This window comes from Urtica dioica, chromosome 7, assembly GCF_054948205.1.
Source record: "Urtica dioica subsp. dioica isolate 48M chromosome 7, U.dioica_male_clone48M_v1_H2, whole genome shotgun sequence".
Taxonomy (NCBI): Eukaryota; Viridiplantae; Streptophyta; class Magnoliopsida; order Rosales; family Urticaceae; genus Urtica; species Urtica dioica.
In genome coordinates this window covers 44,381,715-44,400,432 of record NC_142762.1, presented here as the reverse complement: position 1 = coordinate 44,400,432, position 18,718 = coordinate 44,381,715, and the positions used below count along the sequence as shown (strand labels likewise).

The following is an 18,718-nucleotide window of genomic DNA, read 5'->3' as shown; positions in this document are numbered from 1 at the left end:
GAAGTTGCCTTTAACCTCCCCATTGAGAATGAAAGAGAAGCGAACCGATCGAACGCACTTCATGACAAGCTGGACCCAAGGAGTGTCATAGCCAAGCTTTAACATAACGGCTTCGAGATAGTCCCACTCCACCCGATCAAAAGCCTTCGACATGTCTAGCTTAAGGGCTCCAAAATTCCCATTCCCAAACCGACCACGCCGCATCGTATGGAGCCCTTCAAAGCCGACCATGACATTATCAAAAATATGCCTCTCCCCCACAAACGCACTTTGATTATCCGATATGGCTAAGCTCATAGTTGGCTTGAGTCGATTAGCTATACATTTAGCTACCGCCTTGTACGTGACATTGCAAAGGCTAATCGGTCGAAAGTCTTGCATCCGGACCGGTTCATCACACTTCGGAGTAAGGACTATCAATGTGTCATTCATTGTCCCGAAATCATTCCCGTTGTTCAAAATACTCAAGCATTCACGCGTGACATCGTTACCCACCAACCCCCAAAACTTGTGAAAAAATAATCCGGGAAAGCCGTCCCTTCCCGGGGCCTTCGAGGGATCGATATCAAAAACCGCATTCTTGACCTCCTCTTCGGTGAACGGCGATCGGAGCATACAATTCATGTCATAGGAAATGACCGGGTTAATTCCGTCGGTGACTTGCGATATCTCGGATCTGGTCGGCTTCCTCGACCTGAAAATATCCATAAAGTAATTAGTGATAATCGATTCCACCTCCCCCGGATCCTCGGTCCATATCCCATTCTCATCTAGCAACCCGGAAATTCGGTTCTTCTTTCGTCGAAGGGAGGCTTTCCGGTGAAAGAATTTGGTATTTCGATCTCCGCTCTTCAACCACTCATTTCGACTTCTTTGTCTCCAATACGAAGCTTCCTTGTCGAGAAGGCAATTAAGTTTCTTTTCTTCCCTACGAATAACCTCCTCATCTGGAACAACTCGTGAGGAATTGAGCCCGGAAAGAACTTCTCGCTGCCTCTCGATATTATCCTTCATCACGCGATACTTGGAGCGCCCCCATCTAGCTAACGCATTCCCGCATACTCGCAGTGAGCGGAGAACGTTCGTGGACCAGTGTTTCTTGACAATCTCGTCGCATTCTTTCTCATCACTCCACGCTGCTTCGAACATGAACCTCCTAGCTGAATGCCGGGTCCGCTTAGCAGCCCCCTGTGCTGACCCCTCGAGTTGGACAAGGAGTGGCCGATGATCGGAAGCCCAAAGGTCGAGGTGTGTGACCGTCGCTCGGGGAAACCTCTCTCTCCACTCCGAGTTCACCACACACCGGTCAAGGCGTTCCCAGACATACTCACCCCGGTGTTTCCTTCTCCACGTGAACGGATCCCCTTCGTAGCCAAGATCTTCCAACTCACAGTCATCTAGAGCTTGCCGAAACGCCTCCATTTGACCAGGATTTCTAGCGTTCCCTCCTTGTTTCTCGTGTGAAAATAAGAGCTCGTTAAAATCACCTCCGCACAGAAGGGGCCCGGTCGCTAGATCGCATACTCTCTTCAATAACTGCCAGGAAAATTTCCTTTGTGTCACATCCGGGTTACCGTATATGCCCATAAATCTCCAGGGCCGTCCATCTCCCGTCACTAGTCGAGCTTCTATATGAAATCTTGAAAAGGACCCAACGTGTACATCAGTACCATTTCTCCACAAAAGAACTAAACCACCACTCCGCCCCATCGATTCCACCGCGAAACACCCCCCAAACCCCAGGAACACTCTCAGTCTCTCCGCTGCTGCCGATTGGAGTCTTGACTCAGAGAGAAAAATGAAGTCGGGATGGTGTTTTGACACGTGGAAGCGAAGGGCCTCCCTCGTCCCGGGGTTTCCGATCCCCTGGACGTTCCATATAACGCCTATCATTGCTCCCGGCGCCCCATCACCGGAGGGGTCGCCGATACATCAGTGGAACATCCATCAGCCATATCTCTGGTCCGAGAAAGAACCGACGGGGAAAGAAGAATAGGAGCTGCACTCTCGGGGATGACCCCCGTGTTCCCAGGGGTATCAAACAGGATCTGCCCAGAACCCTCCACCCTGCGGCGTTTTCCACGGCTCGGGTTGCGCGTGTCATGGTGACCCTCGCTATCGTCGATGATCACCGGTGACCTGCTCTTGAGAAGAGTGGGTCCATGATTTATGGGAGTAAACGCGAGGCGGAAAGACTCTCTGACTCTAGCTACATCGTGCGGGTCAGGGCAATGAGAGGGGGTCTTAATTTCCTTAGTGGGGTTTTCCAATAGTTTAGGCCCATTGGCAGCTTCTTTTGGAGCACTTGGGTTTCCTTTAATTGTGAGGTTTGGGCCCACTCTGGAAATAGGCCCACTTCCAACATCACGTGCCAAACCATCCTCTTCCTCAGCAAAGGTTATATCATCTCGAGCCTTGTGCGAAGTTGAGGAAGAAAATTTGCTGACACCAACAGAAGCCCGATCAGCAGGAAAACCTTTGTGGGAGCTCTGCACAACTCCTTTTGCCTGTTTCAGAGACTGATCCCCAGAAGAAACAACTAAAGAAGGAGGGTTTGACTTCCCTTTATCCGGGTCCTTCGCTGCTCCTGCTATACTCTGCTTACCAGATACACCCGTTCCTCGATTCTCTCGAAAAGGGGCATCCACACGCTGCCCTCCGCGCGTGTTCTCCACTTGACTGCTCTTGGCCGGACCCGCCTCTCCAACCTTCTTGCCTGGGGGTTTACCTTTATCGGCGGTGAGTTTCCGACCTCCCTTGTAAAAGCAATCAGCGATAGTAGACCTCGCATCCAGCCAAGGTCCATACTTCGGCACCGCTGCAAAGCCCTCTTTTTGGATCAAGCTGTCACCACTCCTGAGGCACTCTGAAACGTCGTGACCTAAACAGCCACATTTAAAACAGAAAAATCCAATATTTTCGTACTTCGCCTGGATCCACAGCGCCGGATTGTCCTTCCGGTCCAGGAAGAAACCGGGGCACAGCGGCCTTGTCGTGTTTACTTCTACCTGGATGCGAATGAAGGAGCAAAACCGATTTTGGTGCATCTTCCCGTCGACCAAATTCCCAAAGAAATTTGCATACCGTCTGATGCTCTGTGAGTGGACGAACGCAGGAGGTAGATTGGAGAGCCTTATCCAAAAAGGACAAACCTCGAATCCGACCTCATCAATGTTCCGGTTCCTAGGCCAAACTTGGACTACCATTTGCGCTCCTTTGATCGTCCAGGGTCGCCTAGCAAGAAAAGCTTCTCTGTCCGCCTTACGCGCGAAACGAAACATGAAGATCCCTGGCTTCATCTCCTTGGCCGACCACCTTCCCCCGCTCCGCCATACTTGTGAGAGGACCGCCGTGAGAGTAGACTTGCTTATGGGTTTCTTGGAAAGGATCTTAGCTAAAAGCACCTCTTCTTCATGAAAAGCCAAAGATTGGGATTGAGGGGCTTCTTCCGCCGGAACTTCATCTTCACAAATAGACACAGTCTGGTCCACCAGATCTTCAAACTCCATTGACCCATCCATGGAGAGTTGTGAGAAGTAGAGACCGCTGAGACGAAGGAAGTAGAGCTGGGAAAGCTTCACTCCTCCAAGGACAAATCAAAGAGATTATCCCACCGCTTTGTTCCACCGCTACAATTTATCTTCAATTTCACAGGTCCATATGTTGGATATTGATCGCCTTCTTAACTAAAGGTTTTTCTCTACTTCTACGCTCTCTAACTATGTCCATAAATGAGTTTTACATATTCTAAATTATCACTTCAAAATAAAATAAAATAAAATTCCTTATATATATGCACTTTGACTTTCTCTGTGGAAATTAGATCACCAGATAGTTGATATTAGCTAATATTTTTTTAATGACTTTTCTGTTTAATTCGGTTGTTTGATATTGCTCTCATGCTTAATATTAATTAAAATAAATCTAGATCTTGTTATATAACCTTAGTTCATTAATTAAGTAGCGTAATTAATTTTTTCCGCATGGTTATGTGGGTGCATAATTACCAACACAACACATGGACCTCAAAGTATTGACATGCATCAACAAGAGGCTTTTCCCCACACCCCTCGTTCCAACTACTTGTACCGATGACCTACCATGCCTCCAACCTCCAAAGTCTCATTGCATCTCACTTTCTTCCAAAGCTCATTCTACTAAAGTCTCACAAGATCCTATAAAAACTATATCAACACAAGATTGAGATAAATTGTTGTCAACTTGAGAAACCCATGTTAAAATGGATACTCAAGCTCTTTCTTTATCTATCATATGCATTCCTCACGTTCGCTCTCTAAAATCTAAAAATGCGACTTAGAGCACCACCTCACATTTAATAATCGACTAATATCAAGCGTTAAAGAACGCGTTGTGAGAAATTCGTTCGCACTTCTCGAGCTTACTCTCTTTTCCTTTTTAGGTGATAGAAGGCTGAAATCACTTTTCGACGAGACGAGACCAATGCGATTGACGAACCTTTTGATCTCACGTGTGATCATAGGGCCATAACTACGTGGAATATTGCATGTTTAGTCCAAAAATAATATTAACAAATATATTCAACATACTTAGATTATATTTGGTACCTTTGTAACACTATTAATTATAAAATTTAAAGCATTATTATGCACATTTTTTTTATAAGTATTTGTTGTAACTAGCTAATTCTCTATTTTTTAAGGATCTAGCCCAAGTTTCAATTTGTTAGGAAAATAACTCATCAGGTCGAAGTAAATTAATTAACCTAACCATGTTAATTAATTTACTTTTGCCTCGAATATTTTTTTTTCCGAAGTAAATTAAATTAACCCAACATGTTAATTAATTTATTTCACTTCGGTGGACTATTTTCTTAATAAAATGAAACTTTAACTATTTATTTAAAAGATGGTAGATTTTTGAACTACTTGCTTAATTGCTCCTTTTTTTTTATATATACTTTTAGTAATATTTGACATGCCATATTGGAGAATCCAAACTCTACATCTCATTACTAATGCGCTAAAAATTCAAAATAACACTACATAAAAATAAATAGATAAAAATGAATACATCACATAAAATTCAAACACCACATACATAAATATGTCAAAAAAAATAATGAACAAGTATTAAAAGAAAAAAATCAAATGCATATATGTATTGTATATGTAAATGTATAAACTATAAAGACGAGAAGTTGTTGGCGAGGTGGTGGAGGATATATAGATGGGAATTAAGCAGCCCGTGAGCGCAGTTCCCGGAGAATTAAGGAGATTTGAATGAGAAGAGCAGTCAAAACTTTGGGAATACCAACTGATCATATTCCCTTAATTCACTGTAAAATACAATATTATTTTTTGGGCATGGAAGTTAGTGTGTGCATTTTGTGGTGACATAACTAATGGACTAATGTCAGATACTTTTTTTAACCCACACCTCTACTTATCTATCTCATGCCCAATTCTGTTATTAATACTGCTATATACTCGATATTGTATATCAATATCATTTGTTTAATAATATATTTCTGTTTAGATGACCTGCACATATTTCATATGTTAAAAGAGTGCATCATGGTTTTTTATATTAGCAACAGAAACTTTGAGTTTACTGTATTATTCTCTTTTATAAAGATATTTGATTATTCAAAAAAGGATTATCTCATTCATACATTTTTTTTATAACTTTGTATGATTGTACCAATTTAGAAATTATATAAAATAAATAAGAGATTTGTAACTAATTAGACCACTTTAAATATGTAATTTTGGATCTAGTCTATGTTTGAAAATTTTTAGGGATACAACCAAATGGCTTATATGGCAATAATTAAGGTCTGATTTACCCTTGTTTATTAATAAATTTGTCACTTTCTCTTTCCTATTTTTTCAAATAATTTTTTTCTGCATCAAAACTTCAAAAATTTGTATTTTTGTCATACGAACTCGAAAATTGAGTGATTTCAGATCCTACAAATTCGTGACGTCGAGATCTTCAAAAATAGACCCATTGCGTTTAATGAAAAATTATGTTTAATGCATCATATTTACGTTTCCATTTATTTTTTGATAATTTAAAAAAATTTCAGTTATTTCCATAGTTAAGGTAGTAACATGATTTTTCTACATCTATGGTATTAAACATGATTTTTCATCAAATACAATGGATCTATTTTTGAAGATCTCGGCGTCACGAATCTGTAGGATTTGGAATCACTCAATTTCGAGTTCATGTGAGATATATATGGTTTTTTAAAGTTTTTATGTAAAAAAAAATGTAGGAAAAAAATATGAGAGAGAAAATGACGAATTTGTTAATAATTGTTAATAAATAAGGACAAATCAGACCTTAATTATTGCCACATAAGCTTGTTGGCTATTTTTTTAAAAGTTGTGAAACGTAAGTCATAGTCTTATTTTGGCTATTTTGCTAAAAATTGATTATCGCACATATAATACTCACTATCACCATAAAATACAACATTAATTCTATTAACAGAAGGGAAATAACTTTCTCTCTCTAGAAACTAGGGTTTCTCTCTAAACCTCTTCTTCTCCTTGTAGCAGCCGCCGCCGCCCCCCAGGATGCTGCTCGCCGGCGTGCTCTCAGCCACGGCGTCGGTCCTGGGGGGAGCCCAGCCCTCGACCCAGCACCTGATCTCCGTCCTCAAGATCCTCTTCTCTCGCCGGAGCCACGTCCGCGCCGGCCTAGACCTCTTCAGAACGGCGCACAAGCACGGCGTCGACCCGGACACGGAGTCCCACAACATAGCGATGCGAGGCATGGGTTTGAACGGCGATCTCAGCGTCGCCTACAAGGTGTTCGACGAAATGCCCAAGAGAGGCCTCGTCCCGGACCCTCCCCCCTCCGACCCCCGTGACGTCCCCGGCACCGGTTCAGCCCCGACGGTGTGGACTAGCGTGTTTCGGAGGTGCACAGCGAGTCCCTCCCTCTCGTGTGTAGATCCGAAGCTCCGACGTGGTCCCGTCGACCCCGATCCTTATGGTCCCTCTCGGATGGAATCGCTGGAGGTGCTCCGTGCCACGGGTTCGAGCCATCGAAGCTTGATGCCGAGTGACAGTTGTGGTTCGTCGACGTTCGCGACGCGGCCGTGCTCGCTGCAGATCTTGGGTGCGGGTGTCTGCCTTTTTTTTAGTTTGTTTTGGTTTTGGTTTTTTAGTTTGTTTTTCTGGTGTTGGAATGGACCTATCCTTTTATTGTTATGCTTTGTTTTGTGTTGGACTCGGATTAGCCGTAGTTCCCTTTCCCGTAGTGGATTTCCTGTTAGGTTTTTATCTATGCAGGTTGAAGAGCCACCCTATTCGTGGTTATCGGACCAAGTTTGGTTGGATTTTTCCATCGCCATTCTTTGGGTTTTTTAACGAGCCTCTTGTGTGCTCTATTGGTGCTTGTAATTCTTCCCGTTGTCGGAAGTTTGCACATATCGTACTTTTACCGGAAGTTAGTGTTAGATTCACCTCGATTTAGGTCTTGGTAATCCATGTACTAAGATGTTATTCTCCTGTGTTGATGGATTTTTACCCAATATTAATGGAAAATCCGTGTTATTCAAAAAAAAAAATCACCATAAAATACAAGTTTTCCTCATGAATGTAACAAATCGTGATAGTATACATTGGAGAGGTAACTTCCAAAGCAATACTATAGATCATGTTACGTATCAGAAGTTCATCTTTTTGGATTCGCAACTTTAAGATTAGAAATGCGTGGCCCAAATTTTTTATTTATTTAAATAATTCAGTATACAACCACTTGAAGATTATAAAAACAAGCCTAGCAACGACTAGAAAATCGTACGCTTTGTTGGATATAAGATCCTTGTTGTAATATTATCAACAAGTAACACATTTGTTATAATAATATTTAGTTTGTCAGGTTTTTAGCAAAGAAGAGACATGTTCGCTTTGCTGGCTTTGCTATATAGTATCCGTTACCATTATTTATGATCTGATGTATTTCGATCCAGAAGCATATAAATCCGTTACCCATAAATATTCATAAAAATATCAAACTTTCTCAAATATATACATATTCTACATTTGAAAGTAAATGCTTTAATTTTTCTTTAAGGGAATGCTTGAATTTATTTAATTGGTCTTTTTTGTTTATTGAATTATTTGTTTGTGTTGTTTAATATTACATATGTAATCACTAAAATATTGTAATATTTAAATATTTTCCAGTATTATTCATTAATATGGACGTGTTAAAACGAACCGAGTTTTTTTGGATCCATGCATGCATTTGGAAGTATATTCTCCCTCTACACGTGATATGACCAAATATAGCGATTCCCACTTATTCAATTACATCATATCATATTAGAATTTAGAAGTACACTTTATTTTTAACAAATTATATATTATCATTCATAATCTCTAGTCTATTTATTTATATCATGAGTCGTTAGTCTCTCATGACTTTTGTATTCTTAAATGGATCCTAAGAGTAAGATCATATGCTCAATTATTTATCAGAAATTTATCACATGTATTACAAATATTAAAAATAAATTCTATAATCATGTACGTAGATATAGCGTTCGAATTTTGAAGGGACCGTGTATACAAAAATAATTTCAAGAGATATATAATAATGTGAATTTGCTCATATATGTGTGTGTGTCTATATATATATATATATATATATATATATATATATATATATATATATATATATATATATATATATATATAGGAGCTAGATAATATATCGTCGTTCCCAACAAACTACCCTAAATAATGTACATTATTTGGAAGGACATATATGATACCAAATAATGCTTTTAATTTAACCCAATTGATAGCATTATTTAGCCTCTCAGTGAAGTGAATTACCAACTTCTCTGAACACAATCTCGATATTCAATCAATACGAAGTAACGTCAATTCACCTATACTATTCCTTGTGCTGTTGAATCGCCACGTCATCCTCAGATTGACATGTCAATGCTCAAAATCTACAAGTATGAATAACATGGACTCATTTCCTAAGATTTGACAACTCGAATAAAATAAACATGTGGCCGAATTGGTATCTTCCTGAATTTGTGTTGCCTTAAATCTTAACATCTAAACTATCTTAAAAAACGCTCTTGCTTAAATTTGTTAACCTTCTGAGCCAAAATGAATAATATAAATTCAGGTACCCTATCCATATCATCGTGACGGGTTTGTGATGTGTTACTAGTAATTTTTTTATTTTTATTTTTATTTTTTTATGATGGTATCATTGAAAATCAACGTCGGTTAATACGTACTGGTCCACAACGAAACCACTATAATATATATACACGTATATTTGACGTTTAATAATCTATTCCCATTAAAGATAGTTGAAGTTGATTTTATTACCCGCTTAAAGAAAGTGCCAATACTTGAGCTGGTACATATCTTGTAGGGCGGCGCAAAAAAACCGTAAAAACCGTAAACCGGACCGGACCGGGGATTTTTAAACCGCCGGTCCGGTTTAAAACGGTTTTTTTTTTCCCCGGTCCGGTCCGGTCCGGTTTACTCAATGTAAACGGTCCGGTCCGGTTTTTTAAAAAAAAAAACCGTTAAACCGGACCGGACCGGTTTATTTATAAAAAAAATTTAAAAAAATTAAAAAAAAATTAATTGATGTCCAATTAGCCAAATTAGGCATTTGTGCATGTATTTAACTCCCAAATATGATTATATGTTTGTGTTTTGGTGGAAAATTAATGGTTTTTTTAAAAAAAAATTATGTTAAACGGTTCAAAACGGTCCAACGGTCCAAAACGGTCCGGTCCGGTCTGGTCTAAACGGTTCAAAACGGTCTAAACGGTTTAAAACGGTCCGGTCCGGTCTGGATGATTTAAAACGGTCCGGTCCGGTCCGGTTTTTACAGTTTTTTGGTCCGGTCCGGTTTGGGTTTTTTTTGAACCGTTTTGAACGGTCCGGTCCGGTTTTTTGGCCGGTTTTGGACCGGACCGGACCGTGCACAGGCCTAATATCTTGTTATTCATACACACATATATGTAATATAATAGTTCACGGGAAGTCAATTATTATAGTTGGTTGTTGGCGATATTAACGAAATCCAACCATTTATTACCAATGGTGTTGTGCTGTATGATAAGGAAATATAGCGAATACTTTTATTCTTACTTTCAAATGAATTTGTCATTTTTGAGATGTGTACAGTTAAAAATCTCTGAAAAAATGCAATATTTTTTAAAAATATTACTACAGTTAAAATTCTTTTACCGGTGAAATTAACAACCGAAAAAAAAGAGAAACCTTTCAGTTAATTTTGACCATTTGAAAAGTAACTATTTATTCCAAACATGTTAAAGTTTAAATTTATTTAGTTTACTTATAACAATTTTGGAGAGTATTGGAAAAGCTTAGAAAAATAATATTTTTTTACTTTCTACTAAAGTTATCATTGCCCATTGAAGTTACGAGGAAAAAAAAAAATATCCCCGTTTTTTTTTATCCCCGTTGAAGAACCTGAACAGTAGGAAATCTGCAGCCTATTGAGAATAAGGATTTAAAGATTCATCACACACACAAAAAAATAAAATAAAAAAAATAAATAAAAAAAAATCCTATTTTAGTTTTACAATAATATCCTTTTTTCAACAAACATTTTTACATAAATATAATATTCCCAACGTACTTCACTATCACATTTCATTAAAAAAAAAAAAAAAAAAAAAAAAACTTCACAATCAAAAGAGCTATTGGTACGGTCCCATGTACGGCCTACCCGCCAAAAATAGGCCACGATATACCGTTCCGTTAGATTGTGTTTTGCACGCGCCAAACACACACAGTTCACTTCTAGTCAAACTCACTATGGTTATGGTCATTCTTTTTGGTTTAAAATGATTATAATAAATTTAAATATCTGATGATCAAATTGGATGTGTTAAGCGTAAGTGCCGGACCAGCATTTAGAATTCGAGACCTCACTAACTATAGTTTTTTTTTTTTTTTTTTAATACAGTCGCTCGCCGAATTCAAAAATTATATAAATATTTCAAAAACCGTTTTTTCTCAATCTGATAAACCGATTTCCTCCGTTTATACACAACGTGGTCAACCACGTTCTCTCTCTCACTCTCTCTCTCTCTCTCTGCACATTTTTCCTTTAAAACCCCTGTTTGGCTGCCAAAAGAATTACAGAAAGAAAGAAAGATGAATAACGATTTCCTCTCATTTTCAAGCGAAGTTTCCAGAGAAGGCGAGTCCTCTTTGGAGGAAGAAACGTTCATCGAGCTTTTTCCTTCCGAGGAAGAAGAGTATATCCGAACTCTGATGGAGAGAGAGACTGAGTTCGGCTTCGTCAAAGACAAATCTCCGGCGATTGACCAACGAGCCCGATCGGAAGCCATTGCCTGGATTCTCGGAGTCGGTTTTCTTTTCTTTCCGAAATTTGAACTAAATTAAAGAAATTGTTCGTTCGTTCAATAGATTCTCATATGTTCAGTTTTTGTGACAATCCAGGCCAGAGAGCTTTTCGGATTCCGATTCCAAACAGCGTACTCGTCAATCACATACTTCGATCGGTTTATTTCGAGAAGGCCGATCAATGTAAGCTTTCCTCAGACTCTCTGAATCAATGTTTTCTCGTTAGTAGATTTCGATTTATCAAAATTAATTTGATTTGCTACAGAGCGGAGAAACGTGGATGATGAAATTGCTTCCCGTGGCGTGCCTGGCTTTGGCGGCGAAGATGGAAGAGCCGAAGATCCCTTCGTTTTCTGATTTCAGATTCGACGGCGGAGATTTCGGGACCAAACTGATAGAGAAAATGGAGCTTTTCGTGCTGAGCACACTGGAGTGGAAACTGAGCTCAATAACTCCTTTCTCTTTCCTTCATTACTTCGTCACAATGCTTCACCGATTGGACCAATCTTCTTCACTCACCACCGTACTTTCCACAGCCACACCACTCATCATGGCTACAATGAGAGGTGATTCACTATCTTTGAGCTCGCATTGTTTCCATTTATGAACTGGTTACTTAATCATCACTAATTCTTTGCTATTTTTATATGCTTATTAGAAATCAATTTGATGGAGCACAGACCATCTTCAATAGCCGCCGCGGCAACATTGGTGGCATTGAACCAGAAATTGACAAGGAAGTTACTCGATTCCAAAATGAGATCTGTTTCTCATTGCCTCCAATTTGTGAGTTTTTTTTTTAATATATATATACTATTTTGAAACACTTATATTAATGTTAAACCTTTTTTCAATTTTATATTGTGTTAGGAAGACGTATTGTCGTTCTATACAAAGATGAGTGAGATAAAGATTTGTCAAGAACGGTCCGGTTTATCGGCGAAGCAGAGCGATGGAACTTCATCGGTGACTAATGCGTTGAGTTACGATCAAAAGAAAAGGGTTCATCCAATGAATTGTAGCTTTGAGTATGGCGTGGCAGGTTATAAACGGTTTCGATAGAGAGGCCTTTTTAAGGAAAGAGTTTTGCCTGATAAAAGTGAGTTAATTTGGTTGGTTATAGGTTTCAAGGGAAAGAGAATGAGAATGGCCTTCTGATCTCAAGAACCAAAGATCAATCACTGAAAAGGGTTATAGAAACATTGAGGTTTCTTTTCCTTTATAAAAAGGCTAATTATACGTTTGGCGAGTGCAGTCACGGTTGAAAAAAAGTGGCTAAGAGAGAGATTTATATATAATATATATAAGAAAGATGGTGGATATATAGCTTCATTATGATTTTTTTTTTCGGTAACAGCCTTACCCGTCACTTTTGTGCATTCCTTTTCCGCCTTGATTATTTGATTTGATTTATTTATTATTATTGGTAATTGTAAACAATATACTCACTGAACCCGCCCTATATATATATCGTCCATTCATTCCGGAAGGTCTACCTTTTTTTCAGGATTTGATTTTGTTTACTTTTGTGACATTTCTCACAAAACCCTACATTTTGATGGGATTGGTTTGTTGGTGTCTTCACAAGGTTTGTAAGCAATGTGGAAGGTTTTGATTGTGTTACATGTGTCGGATGTTGGCCATCAAATCATATATATATATATATATATATATAATTATATATATAGTTAAAGAGTTTGTAAAGGTGACCCAGTGGGAGTCATTAGTTTTAATGTTTTAAGGGCTATTGCCTGCCGGGTGAGGCAATCCCTTAATATATATGTTTACCCTTTTGTAAAATCCAATTATTGTGTTTGTGAATTCAAAAGGAATATTAATCTTGATCGCGTGATATTGGAAAAGTGTTTTTCTCCTAGCTGCTGATTGGATTGGATGTTGTTGGACTTGGAAGTAGTATTACAGTTATTACGACGTGTTTGCCTTTGCCTACTTTTAATCAAACGTATTAATCAACTAATCATATAAGCGGACCCCACAAAATAGGAATTGTGCATTCTTGTGACAGTAATTAAGTAGTGAACGAACGTGCTATCATCATCAGCTCTCAATTAATATGTAAGTGTAACCAGCCATTCCTTTTCAGTTTCAATTATCTTCATAGAAAAAAAAAGAATTTAAAGTGATGGGATTTAATTGAGTTTCACGTGTATCCTTGCTGAAAAAGATAAAGTGGGAGAAGGTAAGGAAAAGGTAACTTCAAAAATCTGAATGCCTTGTTTGGTTTTAGGATTACAACTTTATTGTCGTATTATATAATGTTGGCGGGAATCAACTTTTGGATGAATAGAAAGAAATGAAATAATAGACCAAAATAATACCTTCTGGTTGTTTTCCTTTTGGGAGAGTTTGGCCTAAAGCCGATATCTCTAGAATGCCTAAAACTCACCAGGTTGGAATGTCGTTTTCTAGGCCCTCTTCTTTACTTTCAATCTGAGAGAGAGAGAGAGAGAGAGAGAGAGAGAGAGAGAGATGTGCGGTCATTCAAGAGATGGCCAAGTACTAGGGCCTTTTACTCTAAGCCTTCCCTGTTGGCAACGAAATGGCATTTCGAGTACCTCCAAATCTCACAACGTATCAATTTTACTCTGCATGGTTTTTTGGTAATCTGTATGTGGGGTATTATCCACAATAAGTATATACGTATATGATATGCCAACTCCCACAGAGACAAACCCTCTCTTGTCATTTCGCTAACAAACACTTTCATTTCAGGGGAGAGACTTTTGTTGGCGTTTAACATTTTTGTGCTAGTAACATGTAGAACAAGGTCATGTGATCATTACAGTACATGGTACATATCATTAGGAGACAAATTTACCGTTTTCAAAACCCCACCCGTGAAACTCATATTACCTCCAAATAGAAACACCCACAACAATAGGTCCAATTACAAAGTCTTTCTTCAGCTGTACATGGGTTTTCATAACTTTGGATGGTTGTCGGACAAAGTTATGAATAAGACTTCAAAGCTTTTAAGCTGTTGGTGGTGTAGTGTTCATTGTATATATTCAACAGCTGGATTTCTATTGGATCTTAGTTGATAAGTTTGTGATTGTGGGATTCAAGTGAAATCCCTGTAAAAATGAACAAGTGAACAAGACGAGTAACTGAAAAGTCTTATTTGGCAAATCACATATCAAGTTGAAAATCTGGTACAAATGTCTATTTGGCACATGGATGACCTCAAATAAGATTTTATCAATTTCAACTTGAACAAACTTATTTCTCCGTAAGCAACAGAAAAATGAATAGTTAACATTATTCTATAAGCAACGCTAATTACTAATATGTTTAAAAAAAACACATAACACACGCAAACAACACTTAAAAAGTAAAAAGTAGCGAAACAAATAGAAAGCAAAACAATATTAAAAATAAAAATAAAAAGTTAAAGAAAGATAAAACCTGAAAATAGCTTGATGGAAATAGCTTGATCTCTCTTTCTTTTATAAACTTGAAAATAATATAATAATAAGTTAATAACAATACGATATAGCAATATTGAAGAATAATAAGCTTGATCACAAATTCACAATTCATAAGAAAATGCTCTTACTGAAAAATAAAAAGTAACCTATGTCGGTATGTTCTAGCAAGAACCAAGAAGCAACAGTCTTGAAGATCTCTTTTTTTCCTCTCTTGAAATTATTATCTTTTTTTTTTTTTCACTTTGATTAAATGTAATTGATTGAAAATATGACGATTTATATAGGGTAAAGAAGACCACTTCAAGTCTTTAACAGTTTAAAGACGTTTGGGTTTTCAATAATAATCCATTTTATTTTAGTGACGTTAAAAACCAAATTTAGCCTTGATAATCGCAGCTTTTATTGCCCTCAGCCAGAAAAAAAATCGCATTAGAGCTTTTAACCGTTGGTATTTGATTCACACCAGCCAAAGAATAGGCTTTAGGCTAAAAAATGTTCAACCCAAATATGGCTGCTGATATATATATATGTTCAACCCAAATATGGCTTTAGGCTAATAAAGTCTGAATAAAATCCCTCGAATAACTCTTCTTATTCAATTTCAGACACGATATTTTCTGAAATCGGCATAAAACAATTCCACAAAAAGGCATAGTTTCTTGAAGACAAGGTGACACGGTATAGAGTGTTATAATCAGCGGCTATTTGTAGTCAGTAAAACGACTTATCTAAGGGAATTAGAATACGAAAAATAGCTTTGAGATTTTATTTTGTTTTTTCTTCCCAATAACATATTAAAGCTTCCCTGAGTCGAGGACAAGAACCGCCACGAGACAGTGGATAGATTTAGGGACAAGCTGTGGAAATCCTACCTCAAGATAGTTGAGGTAGTCTGTGATGACCTCTGGGATCGGAAACTCCAAGCTCGCCTCAAAGTACGCCTCGTACATGCTGGACCATTTTTCAAGAGAGGGATCGAAGAGACCCTAATTTTTTAGAGAATGAAGCGAAAAAGTAAAATTCCTAAGGCAACTCCAACCCATGCACCAAATTTGGCGTTAAAATTACACAACTTTTGTGTATTTCTAGCATCAAATTATTTTTCCACTTCAACCATAACATCAAATTTCACACTAAAAACACTATTATCCATTATTATATTATTAAAACTAAATAACTTCTTTATAATTCCTATATTTTTTTAATTAACTGATTAAAATTATTTTGAACATGTTGCCATATATATAAACAATTGAAAGAAAAAAAAAACGTACGAAATGAAGGATAATATCAACTAATAAATTCCTGATATCAAGAGAATATCAAGGAAATAAATGATAAATCAATTAATAACAAATAAACTCCTACTTACATGCGATCTGATTGTTGATTGTGGTGTATTGCGCGTAACACGAAATATATCTACATATTATATTATTTAGTATATATAGAAGTATATGTAAGCATAATTTAAACGATACTAATCAGCCAAGATCTTAGAACTAGATGATTTTCACAGAACATTAGGGATTGAGAAAAACCTACCTCGATCCATGACGAGAGCGACGGTGACGGCAGCGGATAATCACCGAAATTGGTTTCTCTCTCTTGACCTCTTTAGACTTTAGCTTTCTTTCGATGGCAGATGAAAACTACGTAATAGGTTGAGAGAGGACCAATCCCTAGGGTTTCTCTTTATATAGACCCACCATCAGGGTACAATAGGAATTTACCTTTTAATTAATTAACCAATAGGAATTATCTTATTATTATTATTAAACCAATAAGTACTCACGTGGGCCACAATTATTTCCCACGTACAAAAACCCACGTAGTGGGCTTTGGGAAATAAACGGTCCAACATTCTCCCACTTGGCCCATGTGTCATAATGTACCTAATAGTTTTATAATAAACATAAGTGCGCATAGAATAAGATAAATTCTTCATAATATTGGTTACATCATAAAGTCTCTATTAAGTATGAAAACTAATAAGGATCATAGCGGTTGTACGTCAATTTATCGACATAGTCCCTTCCATGTATCACAATACTAGCTTCACACCTAACATGACACGTAATAAGGTATTCATAATGGTCCGAATCTTGATCATATAATGCATTCATGTATATACTAATCATAATAGAAAACAAGATTCATTACTTCATATCAGAAACAAAATAAACGAGCTCAAAGTGTCAATCACATAAAACATACATTACATCAATGATGACATCCAAGGATCCCCATTCTTTCAACATGATCAGTAAATACCTTAGGGGGTAATCCTTTCGTTAATGGATCTGCAACCATAAGCTTTGTGCTAATGTGATTGATTGACACATTTTTTTGTTTCCGAATTTCTTCTTTAACGACAGAGTATTCCAATTCTATAAGCTTAGCACCTTTCGAATACTTGTCTTTCTTAGAAAAGAAGACTGCTGCGGAATTATCACAGTAAATTTTCAGCGGCTTGGCGATAATGTCGACAATTCCAAGTCCTGAAATAAAGTTCCGCAGCCATAAACCATAAGTCTTAGCCTCAAAGCATACTACGAATTCAGCTTCAATAGTGGATGCAGCAATGACAAACTGCTTCACACTTACATGAAATCACTAATTTGGTTAAAAGAACAAATAGCCAAAAGTGGAGTTTCTGTAATCCACGCATCCGGAAAAATTTGAATCTGAATATCCAATCACCTCGAGGTGATCAGATCTTTTATAAGTGAGCATACGATCTTTCGTTCCTTGCATATACCTCAGTACTTTCTTTGCAGCTTTCCAATGATCTATTCCTGGATTACTTTGATACCTGCCCAGCATTCCGACAAAAACTGATGTCTGGCCTGGTACAAGTCTGTGCGTACATCAAGCTTCCACCAATAGATGCATAAGGAATTTGTTCCATTTGTTTGCGTTCCAATTCATTCTTTGGACATTGATTGAAAATAAATTTATCTCCAATCTGAATTAGAACAGCACCTGCAGAGCATTTGTCTATTTTGAATCTCTCAATAACTTTCTTAAAGTATGCTTTCTGAGACAATCCTAACTGTCCTTGTGATCTATCACGAGATATCTCTATTCCGATCACAAAGGATGCCTCACCCATATCTTTCATTTCAAAGTTCTGAGAGAAACTCATTGGTTTGACGTAATAAACTAAGATCATTAATTGCAAGCAAGATGTCGTCAACATACAAAACCAGAATTATAAACTTACTCCCACTGATCTTCAGATATATACATCGATCAACGATGTTTTCTTTAAATCCAAAAGATGTGACGGTATCGTTGAACTTGAGATACCATTGTCGGGAAGCTTGTTTAAGTCCGTATATTGACTTCTTCAATTTACATACCATATGTTCATTTCCGTCAACCACAAAACCTTCAGGCTGATCCATGAACACTTCTTCATCTAAATTCCCATTCAGAAATGCAGTTTTCACATCCATTTGATGGAGCTCTAAATCATAATGAGCTACCATAGCCAAAACAATCCTCAGAGAGTCCTTTTTAGAGACATGTGAAAAAGTCTCTTTGTAATCAACACCATCTTTCTGAGTAAACCTTTGGCGACGAGTCGAGTCTTGTGTCTTTCGATATTGCCATTTAAGTCGAGTTTGGTCTTGAAGACCTACTTGCACCCGACTCTTTTACAACCTTCAGGCAATTCAACAAGGTCCCAAACTTCGTTGTGATCCATTGATTTTAGCTCTTCTTTCATGGCGTCTAACCACTTAATAGAATTCTCACTTTCTATGCTTGTGAAAACGAAACTGGATCATTATCAATTCCTAAGTCGTATTCCGACTCTTGTAGATAAACCACATAATCATCAGAAATAGCGGATCTTCGTTCTCTTACAGATCTTCTTAATGC

At 37.7% G+C, this 18,718-nt stretch overlaps 1 protein-coding gene across 2 annotated transcripts; it reads left to right on the top strand.

Annotated features, from left to right (window-relative positions):
* Nucleotides 1-11,069: 11,069 nt before the first annotated feature.
* LOC149391987 (cyclin-D5-1-like) lies at nucleotides 11,070-13,183 on the top strand. 2 transcript variants are annotated; one of them, XM_089620704.1, is made up of 5 exons: nucleotides 11,070-11,381; nucleotides 11,478-11,564; nucleotides 11,647-11,947; nucleotides 12,040-12,167; nucleotides 12,252-13,183. In XM_089620704.1, the coding sequence occupies exons 1-5, from the start codon at nucleotides 11,169-11,171 to the stop codon at nucleotides 12,441-12,443; spliced, it is 921 nt and encodes a 306-aa protein (XP_089476830.1). In that variant the 5' UTR covers nucleotides 11,070-11,168; the 3' UTR covers nucleotides 12,444-13,183. The 2 variants fall into 2 exon arrangements, with proteins under 2 accessions (XP_089476830.1, XP_089476831.1); XM_089620705.1 differs by having other exon boundaries at nucleotides 12,256-12,415.
* Nucleotides 13,184-18,718: the final 5,535 nt, after the last annotated feature.

Bases quoted from the DNA above. Each gene is read 5' to 3' on its own strand.
- LOC149391987 (XM_089620704.1), top strand. From the start codon at position 11,169: ATGAATAACGATTTCCTCTCATTTTCAAGCGAAGTTTCCAGAGAAGGC. The intron at 11,565-11,646 runs GTAAGCTTTCCT...GATTTGCTACAG, and splicing joins TTTCGAGAAGGCCGATCAAT to AGCGGAGAAACGTGGATGAT. The intron at 11,948-12,039 runs GTGATTCACTAT...TATGCTTATTAG, and splicing joins CATCATGGCTACAATGAGAG to AAATCAATTTGATGGAGCAC.